Source organism: Embiotoca jacksoni, unplaced genomic scaffold (genome assembly GCF_022577435.1).
Source record: "Embiotoca jacksoni isolate LCO1_2020_lvr unplaced genomic scaffold, fEmbJac1.0.p SCAF_3, whole genome shotgun sequence".
Lineage (NCBI taxonomy): Eukaryota > Metazoa > Chordata > Actinopteri > Embiotocidae > Embiotoca > Embiotoca jacksoni.
In genome coordinates this window covers 18086766-18111286 of record NW_027185381.1, presented here as the reverse complement: position 1 = coordinate 18111286, position 24521 = coordinate 18086766, and the positions used below count along the sequence as shown (strand labels likewise).

Below are 24521 nucleotides of genomic sequence, written 5' to 3'. Positions count from 1 at the left end.
ATAAAGTATAGGTAGAGTTGAAGTATACATTCTTCTCACCATACTTCAAAATCATAATCCCTCCTTGCCACCTCTGTGTGTTTATGAGTTTATGGGTGTGTTTTTACTGATGTGACTAACCAGACATGCCTCTTAACCCGATAACTGTTAGTCAGATTAAGTTACCACAGTTACTGTTTTCGTTACATTTTCTGCACCACAAATTTAGTGAAGGCGGAACTCTTTCTTTCGTTCCGGCCGCACGGACATTTTAGAATGGAACACGGAAGGAGCGCACGTCGCATGCACTTCCCGACGCCGCATATCAACATTGGCAGTATCATCTGAGTTTTACGTGTTTGCTGTTGAACAGCAGAGTTAACCATGGAAGTCTTGGGAGGAGAGTTTGGTGACATGACTCCTATGGAGCTGGCGGCTCCTGTCAACACGGTGGCGGTGAGTTTGACGAAATAAGGACGGAAAGTTTCGCACCACGAGTACAGAGAAGCTACCGTGGTGTTGGCTACCGGCACACCGAAACAACAACCTGGGACATAGTGTGGAGGTGTACCAAAGATACAGCTAATGCATTATATATATATATATATTTTGCGTTTCAAGTGTTATTAATGGAGGGGAAATAGTCACTTTGATATATGTATTTACTTCGAGCAGCAGTCAGGCTGCAGCTTGGAGGCATTTGCACTTAAATTACAGCTGCAGAATAAAATGTGTGAAGTAAATAGCCCTCATTGACTTTAAGAGCAGACTTAAGTCAAATCTGATGTGTTGTTTATTTTTTTTCTGTCTCTCTTTTCAACAGGAAAAATGGAAATTGTTGCCAGCCTTCCTCAAGGTAACAGAACACGAGCTGCAACAAATAGTTGATTATTAATTAGACTAGAGTATCATGATATTAATGCGAATATCCTTTGGTGGTGGAATATTTGTGAGGACAAAACACGACATTTTAAGCTGTACATGGGGCTTTGGGAAACACAGGACAATATTTCTTTTATTTTTTTACTATTTTCTGACATTTTAAATCCAAACTGCTTATTGATTAATCAAGAACATAACCAACAGATGCATCAATAATACAAATATTTATTTGCAGCCCAAACTGAACACAACAGTTGTGTATCCCAAACTTTTTACTAAATTTATAGAAAAGTGATCTTACATTGCTATTCCATTATGCAATTTGGTATGTGCATTTTGTTAAATTGGATAAAATAACCCTATTAAGGAAAGTGTGTTTTTTTTGTGGCTAATTTGTTGCATTTTCTGTTGATAATAGATTTATTGATTAATCATTTCAACGCTCACTTATACATCACATACTGCACTGTTCAGTTTATTTATCCATGCATATCACTTTCACTTGTCCTTCAGTTATTGACACAGTTATTGTGTGTTTTGCAGGTGAAAGGTCTAGTAAAGCAGCACATCGACTCATTCAACTATTTCATCAATGTGGAGGTAAAACACTAACCAGACATGACTGTGTGTGTCACAGCTGTTTCAGCAACATTTTAATTTCAGTCTTCATGTCTTGTTTTCCAGATAAAGAAAATTATGAAAGCAAATGAGAAAATCACAAGTGATGCCGATCCGATGTGGTACCTGAAGTAAGTCAGATCAACCGTCACTTATCTTAACGCTCCCGATGGAGAGGCAGCGGCTTCTAGATTCAGATTTGAGTTTAAATAACGGAAATGTTTTTCTTCCAGATATCTCAATATCTACGTTGGCATGCCAGACGTCGAAGAAAGCTTCAATGTTACGAGACCAGTCTCTCCTCATGAGGTGAGCTTAGTCTGTTGGGCAAAAAAGAATGATAACACAATATTGTTAGTGGAAAACGGACTATTTAAACAGCTGAGTACTTGGTTGAAGTAGTCAGCTGACAAAGTTAATTGGAAACAATATTAATTATTAAGTAAGCGTCAAATATTGCTGTTTTCAGCTTTCAATACATATTTATGTGTTTTGAACAGTTAATCAGACATTGAATGAAATGTAAAGACATCTCATTTAGTTTAGGGACTTAAGGGACTGCTTATTTTTTGTATATTCTTTCGGTAAAAAAATGGATTATGTGCCACATTGATTAATCAAATAGCTAATACACTAAGGAATTAATATTTAAACTAACCACTGGTCTTCGCCTCAATATTTGGTCATTTTCTTTGCGAAATATTTAAACCTACAATATTGCCACCAGTTAAGATGATGTGATACTGCTAAGAGTCCAATGCCCGTCTATTAAAACAGCTTTATAGGTCCACATGTAAGAATATGATACTCTGTCGCTCATAACCCCTGTTTGTGTCCACAGTGTCGTCTCAGAGACATGACTTACTCAGCACCCATCACAGTGGACATAGAGTACACCCGAGGCAGTCAGAGAATCATTCGCAATGCACTTCCAATTGGAAGGTAACTTGTATAACTACACAATATAATCAACAGTTCTATTTGTTTTTGTTATTAATATATTAAACTTTGTTTTTGTCAGGATGCCGATCATGCTGCGCAGCTCGAACTGTGTTCTCACAGGAAAAACACCCTTGGAGTTTGCAAAACTCAATGAATGTCCTCTGGATCCAGGTACATAATCATAATACAGTCATCTTAAAACTGATCAAATACATGATCTAATATAACATTGTAATTCAGTAGAAAATGTATTTAGTGCCAATCGTTCTACAGTCTAATTGTATCATGTCTTTTTTTTCTTTTTTTTTATACACAGGGGGTTATTTTATCGTAAAAGGTCAGGAGAAAGTCATTCTGATCCAAGAGCAGCTGTCCAAGAATCGAATCATTGTGGAGCAGGACAGGAAGGGTGCAGTTGGAGCCTCAGTTACCAGGTACTGTAACAGCATCTCCCCTAACCAGTGAAGCGGTTCAGTGACAGTTTATAAAAGCCATTCTTATCAAACTAAGTGTAGCTTTATTGATTTGTAGACAGCAGATAGTTGAAGAGTCTCAAGCCATGGCAAACAAGACATTTAGTTTTGCTTTATTTCTATTTTATTTATTTTTTTTGTCCTTTTCAAATTCAGAAGATCACAAAAAGTTTAAAAAGACTTTGCTGCAGACTTTGACAAGAATCAAACAAAACACAGCAGCTTTTCTACAACCATTAAGTAGACTATATGCGCTGTGGGCAAATACGCATTCAAGATAGCGGAGGGATTAACGTTCACCGAACTTCACAGCTACGTGGCATCAGTAAGTCCTGCTGGGAAAAGAAGCTTCTGCTTTTGTGAAGGTCTTTTTTTTGTTTGGACACCTTTAACTACATTTCAGTAGCGTTAAAACACAAAATCTGAGAGAAGGCTGACAAAGGGAAGAGAGTCACCCTGAATATGTTGTTTCAATAGCAGGAAAGACAGATTTTTCTCCTAAAAGTTTCACTGTTACTGTGTTCATACAAAACTTTTCATGTTCATGTTCTTTCCATTTTGTTTCAGCTCTACTCACGAGAAGAAAAGCAGAACTAATATGATTGTTAAACAAGGCCGCTTCTACCTGAGACACAACACGCTGTCAGAGGACGCTCCCATTGCCATCATATTCAAGGTAGAAGAGTTTTTGCAGAGCACTGACGTAGATGAGTGTCTCTGTGTGTCCAGTAGGAGGTGCTACAACACAGATAGATGAGTTTAGATGAAGTTGTTTTTGAAGTAAAGACCTGCTTGTTTCCAAAGTAAGTTTTAATGATTCGGTAATATTTCATCTTTAAGTCTGTATTTTTCTATGTTGTTACTTCAGCTCTGAATAGTCTGAAGACGTGAATGATACACGTATGTATGGGGAGGTTTTGATACAAGTTAGTGAATAGCTATAAGTCATAAGTTTGAGTAGTTGTTCATCAAATGTAATTTCATGTGTTACCCTTTGTTTTAATGAAAATGTCAGCTGGACAGCTGGTTTCATGAACTCCTTTTCCCTCTTGATGGCAAATCTCTCCAAACATGTTACCTCATGAGCGTGAAGTGTCATTATCCACAGTTTGACACAGTTTGCATGCTCGGTTTTGTTTGCTCTGCGCTTGTATATCCTGGGTGACTTCTTCCCCGGCTCTGCCCGTGTTTGGCAGAGGCCGCAGAAACAACCTCGGATCCATTGTGGGACACACAGATCGGTTCCCACAGCTTCACATTTCCATAAGCAAATGTCAGACAACCTTGTGACTCCCAGTTCACCTCTCCCTCCCTGTAAACACACTTCACTTCCTTATGTCTCCTCATCTCAGCTCCTGTTCCAGTTTCAAAATGTCTTCTGTGTGTGCTCTGTTTTGCATCGCGAGGTCATTGTCTGGTCACACAGGTTGAAAATATAAGAGTTTTATTTTAAATTGGTGCCCACATTCCCCCCCCCCCTCCCCCCTGCATCTCTCTTCTCAGTTCCCATCACAGACTGTTTACATGTAATCCACACAGGGTATGGGTGTAGAGAGTGACCAGGAGATAGTGCAGATGATCGGTACGGAGGAGCACGTCATGGCCAGCTTCGCCCCGAGCCTGGAGGAGTGCCAGAAAGCCCAGATCTTCACACAGACTCAGGTACCTCGGTGGTCAATGCCTGCAAGAGCTGGGCGATGTGGTGGAAATATTATTACAAACATAAAGGTCACTTTACTCGCCTCAGGGTGTCCCGCTCAGCGTCAAGCGGGAGCTTTAAAGACAATCTGCATGTAATGTCGTCATTGGAACAAAAGCTTTCGGCCCTTATCCAAAAACAAGTCCAGAAGAAAAAAAACACGACCACCAACTGTCATGTGATATATTCAGTTCACTATAACAAAAAAAAAAATGTAATCACAAACAAATGAAGAGGAAGCTTTTAATGCCTGAGAAAATATCTCTGATTCTGTCGAGGTTTAGTCAGCCTGAACTTGAGACTTTTAACAGAACCTCTGTGGTACAAAATGTCACCGGGGAGTCTGATGGATGTTTGTGTCAGGCGGGAAGGGGCTAATAAATAGACACAATATCTGTTGCATTATGAAAAATGTAAGATCCAGTATGTTACCACTCAGCGAGCAGCTGGAAACAGCTATCCTGTCTCTATCCTGCTATAAAAAGATCTGTCTGCTTGCACCTCCAAAGCTCACTAATTGGAGTCACAGCTGGTTGCCAGGCAACCTGTCAGTGACAGCAAGACTAAGTAAAAAAAAACAAAAACACACCTTGTTGTTTTCGCTATTTTTATTTTTTTTTTGTACACATTTACCAAGCCGGATGTAACATGTCAAACAGTGAGCTTGAAAGATGTCAGCAGGTAGATTTAGTTTCTGTTTCCACCTGTTTCTAGTCTTTGTGCTAAGCTAAACTACCCACCACCATATTTAAATGACATGACAGCCGCCATCTTATCTTCTAAACCTCAGCGACCACAAATATCATAATGTGGATAATGTATTCCAGATCATGTATAGAATGACCAAACTGATGTTCAAAACAATTACCCTTCCTCCGTTGTGTAAAACAGTCAATCATTAATTTAGTTTCCTTTTATGTCACTGCTTGTTGAGAATAATTAATTTGGAATACAGAAATGTGTTAATGATAACAAGATAAGAGTATAGTGCTGGAAGTCCATATATTTCAGTGGTGAGTTACCAGTCGGCATAATGTGTGATCATTAACTTGGTCTAAAGAGCAGGATGTTGTTGTTGCGACACAGAAACAAGCGGCTGCTGTCCGTTGACAGAAGGTATTTTCTTTGTCTCTCTGTGATCAGATGACTCAGGTTTTGTCTTACCAGACAGTTAAGTAATGCTTTCCACGAGTTATTCAGGAGGCCCACGTGTTTTCTTTGACATCTACAGATGAATGCAATCGGCCAATTTGTTTTTCATAAAGATTATGTTGTTAGAGGAACCACTGATGCATTGATGAGGCCATATTTGCTTCCTAGCAACCGGTCGCGGCAGCTCGTCAGCCAGCCTCCATGATGTCTTTTCATGGTATTCATTGGGTCATTGTATTGTGCACAATGAGGCCTAAATCTATATAATTAAAGGCAGATAAGGCTTAAGAAACATTGTTATCAGATTATGATAAGTAATCTGCCGAAACCAAATTTGACTGTCATTTTTTTTTTTTTGTGATGTATGCTTAGACACCAAAATCTAATGACAGGTGATTTCATCAAATCATTTATTTTCATTTCAATCATTTTTATTTCGCTGAATTAGACATTCATTAGACATGATTGTCGTTGTTGTTGTTTTTTTTTTACACGGCTGCCTTTCAAGCTATTTATGTGTGTATATTTTTATGTATTTCATGCCCTGTGGAGGGCAAGGTGGGTGGTCCTGGAGAAAGTCTCAGCCTCATTAACCTTTGACCTTTCCTATAGCACTGTAGAGGACTCCAGCTGAACACCGACTCAGGTGTGGGTGTGTGGCTGGCTGTGGGTGTGCACGCACGCTGATGTGTGCATTATGCCCTTTGTTTTTCACTCGTCTTACCACGAGTTTGATGCGCGTGTTTTCTCTGTTCTTTCTCTAGAAAATTCAACGCATCATTTTACTCAACATTAGCATCTATCGCATAATGCAGCAGTCGTCTGATATAATGACTGTTGACCGTAACGGGTTATCGAACCCCTGTATCTTTTGAAATGCAACTTAACTTTGTCTGTTGCATCGATTTTTGAAAGCTCTTTGAAGTTGCGAAGCATTCTCGTGTCTGAGAGGTCTGAGATCCAATGTTTCTGATTTGATTCAAGGACCTTTGTTGTGATCCTTTTCCTTCTCTCTGCTCGTTACTTTTATTCTGTTGGGTGTCAAAGAAAAACAAAGGTTGGGCAGTGGGCTATGCCCAGGGTGGATATGTGACATGAGGGTGAGTTTGTGACATCACAAAGTTACAGAAGTCCAAACATCACAGTTGCTGGATACGGACAAAATTTTTCTTCATGTACTGAGAATTTAGACACTTTCACAGTATTTATATGGCACAAGGCCTGACTTATATAATAAAAGAAGAAATGAAAATCAGAATTTACACATTAAGGGGTCCTTTTGGAAGTTTCAGACGAGACTCTGCTCTGCTGGTTTGTGTTTCTTGACCTCTGCTGTATCTGCTGCTTTGTGTTTTCAGGCTCTGAGGTATCTTGGGAATAAAGTGCGGAGACAGCGCATGTGGGGAGGCCCCAAGAAGACCAAGATGGAGGAAGCCAGAGAGCTGTTGGCATCACTTATCCTCACACATGTGCCTGTATGTAAACAGACCAGATGTTGGATTATACTCATTATAATAACTCATACATTTTCAGATTGCTCCACAAAAGAAATGATAATTTCATGATTTTTCTGCAGGTCAAAGAGTTTAACTTTCGTGCGAAATGTATCTACCTGGCTGTGATGGTTCGGAGGGTGATCCTGGCTCAAGGGGACAACAAGGTGGACGACAGAGATTACTATGGCAACAAACGTCTTGAGTTGGCTGGACAGGTAAATTTGTCCTCCATGTGGTTTAATTTACTGCATGTATTTTATTTAATCCTTCATTCAGTGAGTTGTTATGGTTTATATCACAGGACTCAATATGTTGGCTGTGTTCATTTGTCAGCAGGAGACTGTAAATGAGCTAAAGTTCAGTTATAACATTAAAGGCACTCTATTGAACTGGTCGGTCATTAACTTCATTCACTGAAAGGTGTTTTACTGCCTTTTCTTTACTCATAGAGCCACTACAAAACAAAACATGATTGATGCTTATTAATCATATATGCCCATAAATATTCCATTAACGTTCACTGCGAATGGATCACAGCACTGCACCAGAGGACAGCGGTGGCTCCAGCCCTGATCTCTCACCTGCATCTTTGTTCCTGCCACCTTCTTTTAATAATACTCATTATTTTCCCTCAGCTTTGTTTTTCCCTGTTTTGTTTTGCCCCCCTCCCCTCTCCCTGTATTTCAGCCTGGCTTTGTCGAGCTAGAGATATGCAGTGGCACCAAAATCCCGAGGCTGTGGAAGCATGGGGATTTTTCTGTACCGTGACAATAGAAATCCTGCCTTGACTGGAGCGATTGAGCTAATCCGCAGGCCCGGCTCTGATAATGTAATTACTGCTGTCTTAAGGCCTTTAATTTCCCCCCCAACCTGCTCTGTATAAGGAGTAGAAGATGGGAGGGGGAGGGCACAGAGCCCTCTTTCAATAGGGGGCTTACACACTAACAACGCCAGCAATCTCCTCACTCTCCAATTATGGTTCCCTGACATTCAACTAATTGGCCTAGCTGCGCAACGGAAGCTTAATTTCTTTATTAATTTCAAGCCGCGCTGCCTGTTTGTTTTGATGTATGCTAATGCATAGGGTGGGTGGGGGTTGTGAGAGAGTTTGCCTCCTGTAGGCTTGGTGGAGGAGGAGAGGGACTTGGGACGAAGGCCAGGTCAGGCACATTTGTAAGCCGGCACACCTGGTTATTAAATCTGACGGTAAACTCACCTCGGCGCTGATTAGAGACATGAACACATGCAGCGTGCCAGGAGAGCTGAGAGTCAGACTGTGTGAAGATACAATGACGACTGATCTTTGTTCTTATCCAACATCTAGTTTGGAGACCTGACAGGTGAATAATATCTAAAAAGTTATTCCTGTCTCTCTGTCTTTCTGTCTTTTCTAGCTCCTGTCTCTGCTGTTCGAAGATCTGTTTAAGAAGTTTAACTCTGAACTGAAGAAAATTGCGGACCAGATCATCCCCAAACAGAGAGCAGCTCAGTTTGACGTGGTCAAACACATGCGGCAGGATCAGATCACCAATGGCATGGTCAATGCCATATCCACAGTGAGTCAGAGACCATACGTATAAAGAAGCAATTGAATAGAAAGGATGCAGCACTGTTTTGTATCTATATGCTTACAAACAGCTGGCTTTCTGAAGAACCTTTCCTTTAGCACTGTCTCTGTGGATCATGTCGAAAGGGACACACAAGTCTTTAGATATTTTCATTTAGCAGATACTTTCACAAACATAAACTTTTAAACTTTTTACATCTATCTAACATATAAAGGTGTCCTGTGATTTTAAAATTCAATTCAATTCAAACGTCTAGATTTACTTACTTGGTTATACCCAGGGCTCTCAACTTCTATTCACGAAAGCTTTGGGAATATCTCAGTAGGTGCACCATGAGTTTGTTTTCTATCAATTTGTATGTTCCCAGGTTCATAAATGAACCCACACACTTAATTAACGTATAGACATAAATGCTGTGATTTGATCTTGAATACCCCTCAAATAAAACAATGTTGAAAGGTTGTTTTAAACCCAATTATTTTGTAATAATCTTAAATTTTGGAGGTCAGTTTTTCTTTTTAGTCATAAAATGTATCCGCCGGCATGAAATAGTTCAGAAAGATGGTAAGAAATAAAGCTTGAAGCCATTGTGTATTCATAAGTGTTCACTTGCTGTTTTCTGTCGACAGGGCAACTGGTCTTTGAAGAGATTCAAGATGGACCGTCAGGGTGTCACCCAGGTCCTGTCCCGTCTTTCCTTTATTTCGGCTCTGGGCATGATGACCAGGATCTCCTCCCAGTTTGAAAAGACCAGGAAGGTCAGCGGGCCGCGCTCCCTGCAGCCGTCGCAGTGGGGCATGCTGTGTCCATCCGACACCCCTGAGGGAGAGGTGAGTGAGCTGCAGCAGCAGCCACACCTGACCACCTGTGTTCCAAATGACATATCTCCCGTAGTACACTAACGAATAGTGCTCTTGCATGTTAGGACTCTTTGTTGTGTGGCTTTAATTAATTTACCCAGAAATGAATGTGTTCGTGCCCTCTGTTTAACACACTCGGTAAACATACTGATGGCTTTTGTCCAGCAGCAGCAGTAAAGAAAAATAAAGACTTTTTTGTGGTGTTCAGGAACAGCGGGAGCTTGCTCTCCCCCCCCCCCCCCCCCCTTCCTCTAAGTAGCCAAAATGGAGAGGTGTTTCAGCTGAAAAGTGTCCAATGTTACACACCTCTTTTTTGTACCGTTTTAAGTGCATCTCCCAGGTACTTGTAGCGCACTACATGTTTCTGTACTTGACAGTGTGAATGCACTGATGCTCTCAAAATAGGGATGTTAGTACACAAGTACGTCATTCGGAACACAGCGTGTTAGTCTGGAAGTTACACGAAGAAGAACACATCCTGTGTGAAAGCAAACGGCTCTAAATGTTGAATATCTGAAATGTCAAAATTATATTCATGGAGCAGGACCTAAAGCGCTCAAGCATGTGGGATGCGTGTACACAGAAAGACTAATATACTGTGATAATAAGTGTAGGTTTCGGAGCAGATTGTCGTCTCAAATTATTCAGTTGGCTGAAGCTCTAGGCTCAAGTTGAAGGGATTGGTTGCTTCAGTATGTGACATATGTTTCATATGTCTGGCTGTCTGATTTTGAGGCTCAGTGGTTTCACAAGGCAACAAGGAGTCTGTACAGAGCCTCACGTTTTAGCTCTTGTTGTGGAGGACTGGTACCACTGAAAATGTCCTTTGCTGTAAATGTGTTGTGGTTTTCAGAAAGACTTGTGTTTCTGTATTTTTGTGTCTTTCCACATGGGTAATATCGTATTAAATATGTGGATTTGTAGGCCTGTGGTCTTGTGAAGAACTTGGCTCTGATGACTCACATCACCACCGACATGGAGGACGGACCGATCATCAAACTGGCCTTCAACCTCGGGGTAGAAGACGTCAACCTGCTGTGTGGGGAGGAGCTCTCCTACCCGAGCGTCTTCCTCGTCTTCCTCAATGGTAAAACTGCTGCGCACCAGTAGAGCCTAACAACTATATACATATATATATATATATATATATATATACATACATACATATATATAAAAAAATAAATAGACAGAGAGAATTAACACTGGATGCTGTTGCATTAGATCACTTGAAAAGAAAGTCTAATCCTCCCTGTTTTAAATGCATTGCTTATGAACATGAAGGGAAAAATACTCTGTTTAGTTTACAGAAGCTAATTTTGTATTTTGCAGTGAAGCTGATAAGTCATTAATTTCACGGCAGCACTAGGTATTATTCTTGAGTCAAAACTTGGCCCCTTAATTACTGTATATGTTTGTCTCGCCACTGATAACTGTCAAATTATATTAGCTGCCATACTATTTAATTAGTTGGTAGCAGCAGGTGTCAAAGCCCTTCAGAGTGTGTTCAGTGCAAATGTGCCCTCACACAGAGGCAGAGCACAGTGTCTCCTCTGTTCTCCACTCATTTGTCTGTCAGACTTGATATGAACAAACCCCTGCAGGCAGTTTGAGCTCTGCTTTTTCCCGTCGTCAGAGGTTCAGAGTACACTGCCGTATGTCCAAACTGCCTGTTTCACCCTTACTTTCCATTTTAAGTTCGTGAATGTTTTTACGTTCAACCAAATACCTCAATATCAATATGACTGTTGGTGCTTTTACAAAAATATACATATATATATGCAATGAGATTTATGATAAACATCAGTAATGTGGAAATAAGGACGAAGTAGATAAAGGTAAATAACAAGATCTGGAATTGTCTACTAAACTTAGAAAATGACATCACTTTACCGTAATGCAGCCTTTAAAACAAGGAAAAGACCACACTTATGTCATTTCACAATTTTACTATATCAAAAATATCTGACGTTACCTAGTCTCCTGTAATAATATTGCTATAATATCCATGTATTACCCAGCCCTAATCCATGTGCATGCTCTTAAGCGCTTGGTGCATTTAGGGGGTTTACAAATCCATTTTTGCTACTTCAAAAGCGAATAATCTGAGTGCAAAGTAATGCGCATGGTTCAAAGGGTGGTACGTTGTGCCCTGAGTAACCACAGGTGTGTTTTGGGTGTAACATGAAATAAAGAGTGTCGGTGTCATCTCCCATTCCCTTTAAATGCCAGGTGCGCCTGTAGATTTATATTATAGTATAATATATTTCTAAGTTGAGGAAAAAAAACACTTTTCTGTCGAGGGAACCAATCTTCTCAGCAGTGCGATGTACACAATAATAATCTTTCACATTGTAATCCTTTTACTTTCAATCTTTTGCATATTTATGAGGTGTTGCATGTTTCTGTGTGTGTAACAAATGAGTGTACACGTGTTGTTCACCTGTCTACATAGGTACAGTTTACCATCTTAATACTGCCCCCCTTAAAACAATGCGCCAACAACGCATCTGACCACACGTCATTTTAAGACCAACATGCATGCGGGTGCTCAGATGATACATTTGCTATTCAAACAATGTGGGCGTTGGATGAGAAAATGTTGACGGCGTCACTGCGTTACCCGTGATGCTGCTTTATACCGGGTGTAGGATTAAACCCTTACAGTCACAATTTGAAAATTACCTGCAACTTTGAGTGTTAATTAATCATTTGAGTTGATGACTCATTCCCCACGCCACAAATTTCCCGTTTCAGATTCTCAGATTGTTAAAATTTGCCGCTATTCCTCGTCTCACACGATAGTAAACAGATTATGTTTCTGGTTCAGGTTGCCAGTCGGACAAAATAAATAGATTGCATGTGTCACATGGAGCTCTAGGACATTGCAATGTTTCACAATTCTCTTATATTTTAGAAGAGAACTGGCAAATTAATTGAATATGAAAAAAAAAATAAGTTCTTGCTGCATTTCAAAATGATTAGAATAAACAAAGAAATTAACAATATTTGTTGGGTCCCTATCAAAAATCGCACCAGTGAATACCCAGAAATCAGTGATTAAGTGATTTAAACTGTTAACTACAGAGTCAAAGAGTGCTCAGATAAACACATCAATCTTCTATGTCAATCGTGTTATTAATGAAAGCTTTAGCTTTATATCCGTCCGTCTAGTCACGTCTGTATTACCTCCACAGGCAACATCCTCGGTGTAATTCGAGACCATCATAAGCTGATCAACACTTTCAGACTGATGCGCAGGGCAGGTTTCATCAACGAGTTTGTGTCCATTTCCACCAACTTGACCGACCGCTGTGTCTACATCTCGTCTGATGGAGGACGTCTCTGCAGGTGGGAAAGTTTAGCATGACCAAAAAATATGATGAATAAATATTTCTGATACGCAACAAATGGAGTATAAACCATGGTATTCTTGTATTATATTATTCATTTCAGAACAGCAAAATTCAGTCGACTTTGACTTGTCGTTATGTTTTAATAATAAAGAAAAGCAGTGAAGTCCCTCGGTGGTTTAATGTTGTTAACTTTGTTGTTAAAACTTTCTTCTGCGTTGTTTTTCCCCTGCAGACCGTACATCATAGTGAAGAGGGGAGTGCCGATGGTGAAAAACAAACACATTGAAGATATGTCTCAGGGCTACAGGTAAAGCCGAGTCATGAGAATCATTTGTTGAGACAGTTATTGAGAACATTTGTTACAAGTTTTCAGTTTAATTTATACATTTATGCCTTTATTTTCATGCCTAGAGATAACCAAAAAGAAAATCCAACCCCCCCCCCCTCCCCCCGCCCCCCCCCCCCCAAACAAAGAAAAGATAATTTATACCATTTCCCAACACAAAACAATTCATTTATTTGAGGACAAAAGATTATGACATTCATTTAATTCTTATTTTTCTTGGGTGAGTCATTTCTTTTGTCCCACACCAGAGATCTGGGTAAAATGTTCAGGTCCTGATATAATGCATTCATATTCAGGTCCTTATATAACATTCTTACCATTGCCTGAAATCAAACTCAAAATAAGTCTTTTAGAGCGATCAGACCTGACTTAAGGACTTCCTAAACGGCTAATTTTATTATCTCTGAAAACACGCTTTACTCCAGAACCTTTGAGGATTTCCTGCACGAAGGCCTGGTGGAGTATCTGGATGTCAACGAGGAGAATGACTGTCAGATCGCCCTTTATGAACACATGATTAACAAGTGAGTGCCACGTGATGCAGCTGACATTAAAAAAAAAAAAATGGGAAAAGATCCTCCTGCTTCATGTTAATCCGCACACTGTTTTTTCTGCCGCTCTTGTTTTTTTTTTTTTTTTTTTTTTTTTTTTATTTCTCTAGAGACACAACACACTTGGAGATCGAGCCATTCACGCTACTCGGGGTGTGCGCCGGCCTCATTCCCTACCCCCACCACAACCAGTCGCCCAGGAACACATACCAGTGCGCTATGGGCAAGCAGGCCATGGGTAAGACTCAGCTGAGAAGGTAGCTTCAGTGAGCAGGCAGGTCATTAAACTATGAACATCTCAAATCCTTTCTCAAACATCCTCCTCACAGCTTCAAGGCTTTATCCATACACACACACACACACACTTACACACATACAGTAAAATAATCTTTTGTGAGCACAGTTTTTAAGCCTTCTAAATTTGCCGGTTCAGAGTTTAAAGTTATATTTGCACAAGTTAAAATCATACAAAAAGTACATTTGAATAACAAACGGTAAAGATACAAGCAGCCTGCTGGTTCGTCTCCCCCAAAAACTCTGCTCCTGCACTACTTCTTGTCAGAATACATTTGTACGCGTGATTGAGTGTTTGCCTTGTGTGTGTGTGTGTGTGTGTGTGTGTGTGTGTGTGTGTGTGTGTGTGTGTGTGTGTGTGTGTGTCAAACATGGGGCGCTTGCGTAGGTTCTCTATTGTGCCGTGTGTGCGGAGGCCCTTTCCCTGCCAGTCACCCAGAGTGTCATTAGCAATTCATTGTGCCTGCTCTGGCTGTGCTCAGGGGGTCAGTGTGCTCAGCTGCAAAAGACCACAGAGTGTGCACCCGAAGCTCCTTGGTAACCAAAACTTCCCCAAACGGCCCTGCTAACATTCGTAAGAGCTGCGGTCCCCCCCCCCCCGCCCGCCCGCCCCGCTTTACCTCCATCCATCCCTTCCTCCCCTCCCCCAATCTTTACAAAAACACAGACTGGAACTATATTTGGCACAATATCCTCTGCCTTGTCTGTTTTGTGTGGACATCCCTATACATGTGCAAATCTGGTTGTGCGGCCCGGCCCTATTATCACACACTCTGCGCTTGTAGCCTGATTGTGAAGTAATAGCATCTGACAAATGTCAAGGTGTCCAGGGAGGTCGGGCTTTATGCCATAACGCCCCCCCGTTCCTCCACGGCACCACTTTGAGACAGGCCCGCCTAACAAGAGGATTTAACACCTGTAATCCTCTAAAAATGTATTTATTGACAGTTCTAATTCTAAACACCAGAACATAAAAATAATATTACACACATAAAGAAAAAAAATCTCCATTTTTAAACAATGACTTACAGAGTAAGTTTTTAAATACTCCAGGAGTCTTATTGAGCTACTCTTCATGTCTCATCTCTCCAGGTACTATCGGCTACAACCAGAGGAACCGGATTGACACGCTGATGTATCTGCTGGCGTATCCTCAGAAGCCGATGGTCAAAACAAAAACCATCGAGCTGATTGACTTTGAGAAACTGCCGGCTGGTCAGAACGCCACCGTGGCCGTGATGAGCTACAGCGGCTACGACATTGAGGACGCTCTGGTCCTCAACAAAGCCTCACTTGACAGAGGTGAGAGCGGGTCGTCTCAAAATACTGTTGGTCTCTGCTTTAAAAGATTTCTGTTTTTACTTGTTTCATACAACAACATATTAGCGTATCAACAGACAGTTCAGGCAGCAGACAGAAAATCGAATGTAATCTAAATATGTTTCCCTCCAGGTTTTGGGCGATGCCTTGTCTACAAAAATGCCAAGTGCACACTACGGCGTTACACAAATCAGACCTTTGACAAGGTGATGGGGCCCATGCTGGATGCCACCACAAGAAAACCCATCTGGAGGCACAGCATCCTGGATGCCGATGGCATCTGCTCCCCTGGTGAGTACCAGCAGGACTGGAGGAGACCCAGCATGCTTTGCTGCTCCTCAGCATACTGTAATGCAGTGTAACCCAGTTTTACAGGTATTCAAGGCCTCATGAAATGATGTTTACTTGTTTAATGTGATTTTCTGTTAAACAAAAGGGATACAGAAATGATCTTTGTTGACATGCACACTCTACGAGTAAATGAAATACACATATCCTCATTAAAGGTTGGACAATGCTGAAGGCAGACATATGACATGAGCATGAGTTTGTGACATCACAAAATTAGGCAGGCCCAAACAGCACAGTAGCTGAATATAATCTGTGTGCAATTCTCCATAGACTGAGCATTTTGAAACTTTTACAGTATTTATAGAGAACCTAGACTTGCTTCATTATAGAAAAATACAAATAAAAATGGCAAAAAGTCACAGTAACACATGTATAAAAGCACTTGATGAACTTTAGAGTGTGTATTCGGGCCAGTCTCACACTGTTTGATGTATCTTGTGCGACTCAGGCGAGAGAGTGGAGAACAAGCAAGTGTTGGTAAACAAATCTATGCCAACCGTCACCCAGACACCACTGGAGGGCAGTACCCAGCCAGGCCAGCCACAGTACAGAGATGTGCCCATCAGGTGAGTGCACTTGAGCTCCCAACGCCACACCCACCCACTGCAACAGGTTCATGGTGACCTCGGTTTGTGGTGTCACCTCGCCGTTGGCCCATTTGTTCAGATGATATATGTAGGAAGGAACAAAAAAAAAAAACACGGGACTCTATACTTTCAATACTACTAAATTCTGCAAATCACATTGGATATACTTTTTTTTTCTTACAGCTACAAGGGCTCGACCGACTCGTACATCGAGAAAGTCATGATCTCGTCCAACGCTGAAGATGCTTTCCTCATCAAGATCCTCCTCAGGCAGACCAGGAGGCCAGAGATCGGAGACAAATTCAGCAGTCGACACGGGCAGAAAGGTGCGCAGTCACACGGCCTTCTCTCTGAGACAAGAGCTGCATATTGAGCTCAAACCTGCAGGGAGAATACAAAGGGTTGCATTGATATTGAGCACTTTAAGGCCAAATTTCAACCTGTTGCAACAGATTGTAAATGACTGGACAAAAAAAAGCAGAAAATGTTTGGTCGTCTCTGTGCCGGAGCATTTGTTGAGTCAAGTCCCAGTGGCTGTTGCTCTGTCACTGCCCCCCTGTCCTCATCTTTCAAGAGCTCTTTTCAATTAATTGGCTCTTTGTCCTGTGCCAGACTATGCAAATTTATTACACCCCAGCAGTATTCTGCTGCTACTGGGGAAAAAGTGTTTACAACCCCCATTGTTTTGCAGCACCTCCCCTATAGAGGGCTTGTATGATGTTTTAATCAAAAAGCTAACTGGCGCCATGCATAATTTACTCTCTTCATTAACACGGTGGGCACTGGGCGGTCAGCTCAGGATGGGACAATGTCTTCTGTCTCAGATAGTGACGAAGAGAGAGGGGTCGCCGTGGGGTTAGCTGGAGGAGATCTGGCCGGAGACGCCCAGATGTGCAGCTGATGAACGGCTAGTTTTTAATCAGAGCCCTCTGCAGTTACGTCAAGGTCTTCACAGCTGCTTTTAAAGATCTAAGAGAAGCTTTAAAATCCTGCATTTTCCCCCCAAGTGGGTTTGTCTTTGTAGAAATAACCAAATTTTCTTGCCCGTCAGACATTTTAAAAAGAACCCTGAAAAGAATACTTAATCAACATATATGCATGTGTAATTATTTAATTAGAAGTGATTTTGGCTGAAGTGATAGCTCTCCCAGCTACTCATGACTAGTCTCATAAGTCCTGGTCAGCAGAGCAGAATAAGTTAATTATTTACCGGACACACAGACACACACACACACACACACACACACACACAGCTGTGGAGATGGGGGGGTTGTCAGTAGTAGGGACCTATTGTGCAAGCCGCCAGTGTGGAGCTGTATGAGCTGTGATGGAGGGCTCTGGACCCTTGCTGTTGTCTTGCCTTTCTCTGTGAATTTCATGCCTCTTTTATCATTCACTTTCACACAAAACAAACAACACCGAGGATGTCTGCTGTTAGAACTAGTGTCTCTCTCTCTCTCTCTCTCTCTCTCTCTCTTTCTCTCTCTCTCTCTCTCTCTCTCTCTCTCTCTCTCTCTCTCTCTCTCTCTCTCTCTCTCTCTCTCTATTCTTTCTGGTGAACTTCTCCATTTTCCACTTCTTTCCTCCTCCTCTCATTCCTCTTCCTCCCGACTTTTACCCTTATAGTCGACCTTTTTTCTTTTTGCCTTTGGTCTCTTTTTTTATTTTCTTCTGGCCCTGCCTTACTCGCCTTTTCTCTTTTCTTTTCACCTTCTTCCTGCTGTTGGAAGGCTTTCCAGTAAATCGCCGCACTTGTTCCCAGTCAACATCCTGTTGCAACATCCTGTAAGGCATCAGCAGTCAACTGTGTGCTGTGTGTTGCTGACTGGTCGGCTAATACTGAATTTTTCCCACGTGCACTGATTCAATTTCTCCTCTCCAGTTGATCCCCTCCACTTCCTCTGAGTTGAGCTGAAAGTCATGGGTGTGTAATCCTGCTCGCCCTGTCCAGCTAAGCACCTTTCTCCACTTCCTGCTCTCCTTCTCTTCACTCCTCTTTCTCTTTTTTTTTTCATTTGCAAATGGGTCTACAATCTGTTTACCCTGGCCAGTGAAAAGTGCTTCGGCCCCTCAGCAAACATTTGCACTCACACTTAAACTCCTGGCTACCGGGGTGCTTGTCCCCCATCATCATGCGAGTCAAAAGAGGACCCTGTCTGTCCACATGAGTATGGAAATGTCATGCTTTGCCAGTGGGCCACACAGCCTCGCAGCACAAACACACACAACAAAGCTGTTTTACTAGAGGTTTTCTCATGTTTTAGTCAGCTGTGGTCAGTTAGATAAAGAGATGCACATAACTTTTTTTATTCATCTTAATCTTGTGACTGTTTTTTTTAGATACAATATGTGGTGCATAGAAGATAATGAAAACAAGCTCTAAGAGCCTAAAGTGATGTCTTCAAAGTTTTGTCCAAAATTCAATGTACAGTGATGGAAAAATTAGAACGACTTCAAATCCTCTCGTATAAGAAGCAGAAATGTTTGCAAAGAAAACTGACAAATTTTAATTATTCAACTGCTTTTTTTGTCTATTAATTTTCTTTTGCTTGATTGATAAGATAAAAAAAAATGAAGAGAAATTTATATAAAATGCCAATCATGCATCATCTCAAACTTCCATGGAAGCACAGTTGTCCTGCTGTGGACGACCGATTCTTTCTGCTCTTTCCCCTCAATATGTTTTTTTCTGTGTGTTTCAGGTGTTTGTGGCCTCATCGTCCCACAGGAGGACATGCCGTTCTGTGACACAGGCATCTGTCCAGATATCATCATGAACCCTCACGGATATCCCTCCAGAATGACGGTACAACTCCTCACAACTGCAGAAAAACATATTTTGCAACATGATTTCAGATTAATCGGCAAATTATTTCCACAGTAAATCATTTTATTTAATGTCCATAACAAGTCCCGAGAGAATAAAGTGTCACATTCAGTTTAGGGCTGCACCTCCTGATTTTTTGTTATTATTAGTTAATCAGTTGATTATTGTCTCAATGAGTTGATTAAATGTTTGGGCTAAAAAAAAAAAAAAAATCTCTTTAAATGTCTTGTTTTCTTTAACAGTGCAAAATGCACTTTACTCTCATTTATCAAGACATCACAATTGAGCAGCTGCATTTTCACTTTAGCAGTGACTTAAATGATTAAAAAATTATCAAAATAGTTGCATATGACCTTTTTACTATTAATTAATTAATCGACTGACTAATCATTTCAGCTCTTAATTTTCTGTGTAACATTTATCGGGGAGGTTAAATTAACTTTTGTGTTGGTGAAAAGGTGGTAATTTGACAGCTTATCCAGGACCTGAACTCGGTTGTTATTTGTGATTTTTGGCTGTGACTTCAGTCTGAATCACCTCCGTCACTGTGTTGACTGTCGCTCTTCATAAGTTTGTGTCGGCTCTTCTGAGACAAAACCCTCATTATCACTGCTCCTCTTCTCTTTGGGTTATCATTGGCTTCCAGAGCACACGTCCATTGACGGCGTTAAGCAGCAATCTCACTGTTCACAAACAGATATTTGTTGCTGCGGAGACGGCTGCCAGCGAAGCCACCGCCTGTAGCAGAGTGTGGAAGTTTTATCAAACAAGCCCAGTACATCTGAACTGGAGGATGGTGCTGAATGTGAATGACATGAGACTTGGCCCCGTTTCTGGCTGCTTTTTGTGCCTTGCACTGTAAAAACCTGAATGATCTTTACTGCTGAAGTTGTCAGTGCCACTGTGTTTGCTAGCTGTGGTTGCCATGGAAAAGACTGAGAAATGTTTGGCTCGGGAGGATGTTTATGTGGCCTGAGAGTGATATGAGAGTAGGTGTTTCCTTTTATGTGATGGGGTCAGGGGTCCTGTGGGTGCGACCTCAGTGGAATTGTTGAAATCAGTCATCCTTAGACGGCCCTCCCCAACCCCAAGGGGTACACATGTAATCTAATCTCACCCACAACATCAACATTCGGTGTCAGGAGAGGATGTAAATCACAAAAAGATTTGTGTTATTAACAGAACTGTCGTTGTTTTTCTGGACTTCATCAGGTGGGAAAGTTGATCGAATTGCTGGCTGGGAAGGCGGGAGTCCTGGACGGACGGTTTCACTATGGTACGGCCTTCGGAGGCAGCAAGGTGAAGGATGTGTGTGAGGACCTCATTCGTTACGGATACAACTACCAGGGCAAAGACTACGTCACCTCAGGAATCACCGGGTAATTAAAACATCATGTTTATCTCAGTAACCAGAAATCGCTAACACGACGCATTACTGGTCAGCATTTCCAAAGCAATTCATATTTCTTGTTTTTGTTTTGATTTTTATCAGTGGCAGTTTTTATTTATCTGTCCACATTAAGAAAACCAGCGTGTGAAGACAGAAGAAAGAGCGTATATAATATAATATCCCACATATTGGACACACATTGGAGTTATGCCATACTTTTATTGTTGGTTGATGTTTTTGATTTTTATGAAAGTTTCACAATGCCCATGTCTGTGTATGTGGCTGTCCACGCTACACATATGTAAACATGCATGAGTTTTGCTTGGACACTCTTACATGACTGTTTCCTTTTCTTTCCGAACGGCTTGTTTGATGCAATACATTTCAATTCCAGCCCTGTTGTTATTTTGACAGAGTTTGGTAAAGCAAATCATCCGTGCTGCCAAATGTTAAATGTAGGATATTGAACGTCTCGGAGACACCTGAATGCAACATCGTCATCATGATGTTTTCAGCATCAAGTGTTTTTAAAGCAGCTCCTGCCCTCACCTGCGTTTACAGCAGACAATAATGCGCTTTGATTAATGGAGGAATTTTTAATTGTTGCTCCAATAGTCAAAAAAGCCCACAATTGTTCATCAAGAAATGATCCCAACCCTCATATTATTGTCTTATTTTATATGATAAATAACAGATTTTATTTTGCTGATTTGTAACCTACTTCAAATATTCTGTATTGCAGTGTAAGATATTTATGGATGTGTCATGAAGGTTTGACTGCTGTATTTTCCTCAGAGAACCACTGGAGGCTTATATCTACTTTGGACCGGTGTATTATCAGAAGCTGAAGCACATGGTTCTTGACAAGATGCACGCCAGAGCTCGAGGCCCCAGAGCCGTTCTCACCAGGTAAAGTCAGTGGTCTCTCTACTCTCCGGGGATATGAGGCTGCTGCTGGTGACGAGTTTTTAGAATTTTCCGAAAAGGTCCATCAGTATTCAGTTCGTCACAGAGTCAGACAATTTAAACTTTTAGGCAGAGTGACGATAATCCACCTCTCCCGCTGACAGGCAGCCCACAGAGGGCCGCTCCAGAGACGGAGGCCTGCGTCTGGGCGAGATGGAGCGCGACTGTCTGATCGGCTACGGAGCGAGCATGTTGCTGCTGGAGCGCCTGATGATCTCCAGTGACGCCTTCGAGGTGGATGTGTGTGGACAGTGCGGCCTGTTGGGATACTCTGGTTGGTAAGTTGAACAACAGATGTGAAGGTGTTTCTTTTGCTGATCAGTTTTACCTGGGCGCGAATGTAACGGCTAAAATGACGCGAGTTACCGTAGGTTTCAAGAAGCACACCTGGAATGATGGATGTCCACTCACGCCATCCAGTGTGCATTAATAAGTACAGAAAGAACTACAAACTTTAGAAAGTGAATTATTTAAATAATGTAATTGTTAACGGGTAGCAATCTTCCACCTTGACTCCTCGCTGTTTAAAACAAAGTGATGAAATCAACTCTAAAAAGCAGGGGGGTGGCTGCGTGACCTATAAAGTCAGTAATCCTCTGGTTTGTGTCCGTTTCTGTCCTTCAGGTGTCACTACTGCAAGTCGTCCTGTCACGTTTCCTCCCTGCGTATCCCGTATGCCTGCAAGCTGCTGTTCCAGGAGCTGCAGTCCATGAACATCATCCCCCGACTCAAACTGTCGCGCTACAACGATTGAGCAGGGCAGGGACAGAGACGCTCTATGTGAGTGAAAGGTTTAGAGTCAGAGGAACTTCAAAAGTCTGGAAAGCATTTAATTTATTAAAGATGTTCAAGCTTTGAGTGAACAGAGAGAAACAGGACTGTTTTCACACAATGGGAAGTTTCAAAGGTATTTTTCCTGTTTGTCATTTATGTTGATATTTTCTCACCCTGATGCTCTGTTTGTATACATAATAAACACAAAACAATTATTTCGCAGTCAGCTGCTGTCTTGTACAATTTAATTACTTTTAACCTAATTACAAATATTAAAATAGACACTCCCAAATCAAAGTATTTGATCAAGCCTTAATGATAACATGAGGAAAATACCAGCAGCCCATGAACTGTGCTTTCCTTTCCTTTCCTTTCCTTTCCTTTCCTTTCCTTTCCTTTCCTTTCCTTTCCTTTCCTTTCCTTTCCTTTCCTTTCCTTTCCTTTCTTGATTTAATCCCAATTTAGATTATTATATAATCTTGTGGCAGCTGCTGGTTTACAAAGAAGAGACCTGAAACTTGCTTTCCTCACCTGACCTTTTGACAGCCAGGTGGCCTCACGTTTAAGATGCAAAGTTCCTGGTTCGATTCCAGCTCCTTGTTCCTCTACATCTTCTGTCTGCTTCTCTACTGTCTAATAAAGCTGAAATGTGATCAAGGTAATCATTACAAATATAGCTGGGTGGTCATACAGTTGAACGTACAAACAAAAGTCGAGGGGGGTCACTTATTGTGCGTTCATATGCTAATTAAATAGCTCCTCACATTGATAGTGTTGTTAGGTGTACTGTACTACATTGATGATTCTGTGGCAGAGTTATGGATCACTACCTCAACAGTCCAACAGGTGTGACAGGAAAATATTAAAAATGTTGTTTTATTGACAAAATATGAATTACTTCTACAAATGTTTACAAACATGTACATTTAAAGTGGAGATAAAGTGAAATACACGACTCGCGGTGGGAGTCGGTCTCTAGAGAAATCCTCTCCTTTCAGAGAGAGAAAGTTAAAATCATTAGCGCAGTGTTAAAGGAGGAGAAAATAAGCATGTTTTGTCTTATTAATATATGTCAGGATGTAGTCGATAAATGCATAATAACATATAAACTTACATGGCACCAAACTCTCAACAAATTTGTCAGTTAATTTCAATGTTGATTGAATGATTAATGACCATTGCAAACCCGGGATTGTGTCACGTGATTGTCTAGTTTTGTTTGACCAAAACCACAAAGACATGCAGTTCACAATCGCAGCAAACAAAAAGAAAGTAAGTATTCACATTTCAGAAGCTTGAACCTGACAATTTTGGCATATAAAGAAAAAAACAGACTGATTGATTAAATCAGTGATTAAAATTTCCGCAGATTAATTCTGTTGATTGACTCTATAACGCAAGATGACATCATCATATTATTTTCTTAAAAATCAGTACGGAGTAATATTTAATTGTCCCAAAGCCTTTGTTAAATTGATAGTCGGGGTTGATACAATAACATTTATTAGAAAATAATTGGCTGATCATGAGAGCATCAAAGGAGTTTTGTTTCGGGTGTTCTTTTTTTTAAATTTTTTTTATGAATTTATAACCCGAGGGGATTTAAGTGTCTCAGAAGAGAGTGGAGGACCTCTCTCATTCAAATTTCATGTGACAGCTGGACGCTCAACGCAACAACGTTCAGTGACATGTAGAAATATACGTAGAGCTGCAGCGTTATTGATGTCGGTCAGAAGAGAAAGCCGCTTTGAGTCGTATGGTTTCCTCCTTAAACCGAAGCCTTAATGCCACCAACATGTCGTATGCAGCGTAACCATACCCCCCACTCGCACATACACACACAACTCAATTGGGGTCTTTTCACAGAACAAAAGCAAGACACATCCGTTTGTGCAGGCCGAGTGTGTGAGAATAGGAAGGATGGAAGAGGCTCTTTTGGTGACTGCACCTGTCCTATTTTATGAGGCTCTAATAGGCAGATAACAGTGGCAGGGTGGGAAAAAAGATGTCCACTCGGCGAGATACAGGCTTTTCTTATTAGACTGAAATTAATTATATCCTCCGTTGAGGCCACGACGTTCAGTGTACCATCT

The 24521-nt window shown here is 41.1% G+C and overlaps 1 protein-coding gene across 1 annotated transcript; it reads left to right on the top strand.

Annotated features, from left to right (window-relative positions):
- The first annotated feature begins 295 nt into the window (after positions 1-295).
- polr3b (polymerase (RNA) III (DNA directed) polypeptide B) lies at positions 296-22654 on the top strand. Its single transcript, XM_069163217.1, has 28 exons — positions 296-435; positions 803-835; positions 1405-1461; positions 1546-1610; positions 1713-1788; positions 2321-2421; positions 2501-2592; positions 2738-2855; positions 3462-3570; positions 4434-4556; positions 7104-7220; positions 7322-7456; positions 8636-8797; positions 9439-9639; positions 10594-10756; positions 12864-13017; positions 13255-13329; positions 13794-13892; positions 14030-14157; positions 15306-15515; positions 15666-15824; positions 16333-16450; positions 16655-16797; positions 19174-19277; positions 20511-20677; positions 21484-21597; positions 21759-21932; positions 22279-22654. The coding sequence occupies exons 1-28, from the start codon at positions 364-366 to the stop codon at positions 22406-22408; spliced, it is 3399 nt and encodes a 1132-aa protein (XP_069019318.1). The 5' UTR covers positions 296-363; the 3' UTR covers positions 22409-22654.
- Positions 22655-24521: the final 1867 nt, after the last annotated feature.

Bases quoted from the DNA above. Each gene is read 5' to 3' on its own strand.
- polr3b (XM_069163217.1), top strand. From the start codon at position 364: ATGGAAGTCTTGGGAGGAGAGTTTGGTGACATGACTCCTATGGAGCTG. The intron at 7,457-8,635 runs GTAAATTTGTCC...TGTCTTTTCTAG, and splicing joins GTCTTGAGTTGGCTGGACAG to CTCCTGTCTCTGCTGTTCGA. The intron at 9,640-10,593 runs GTGAGTGAGCTG...GTGGATTTGTAG, and splicing joins CCGACACCCCTGAGGGAGAG to GCCTGTGGTCTTGTGAAGAA.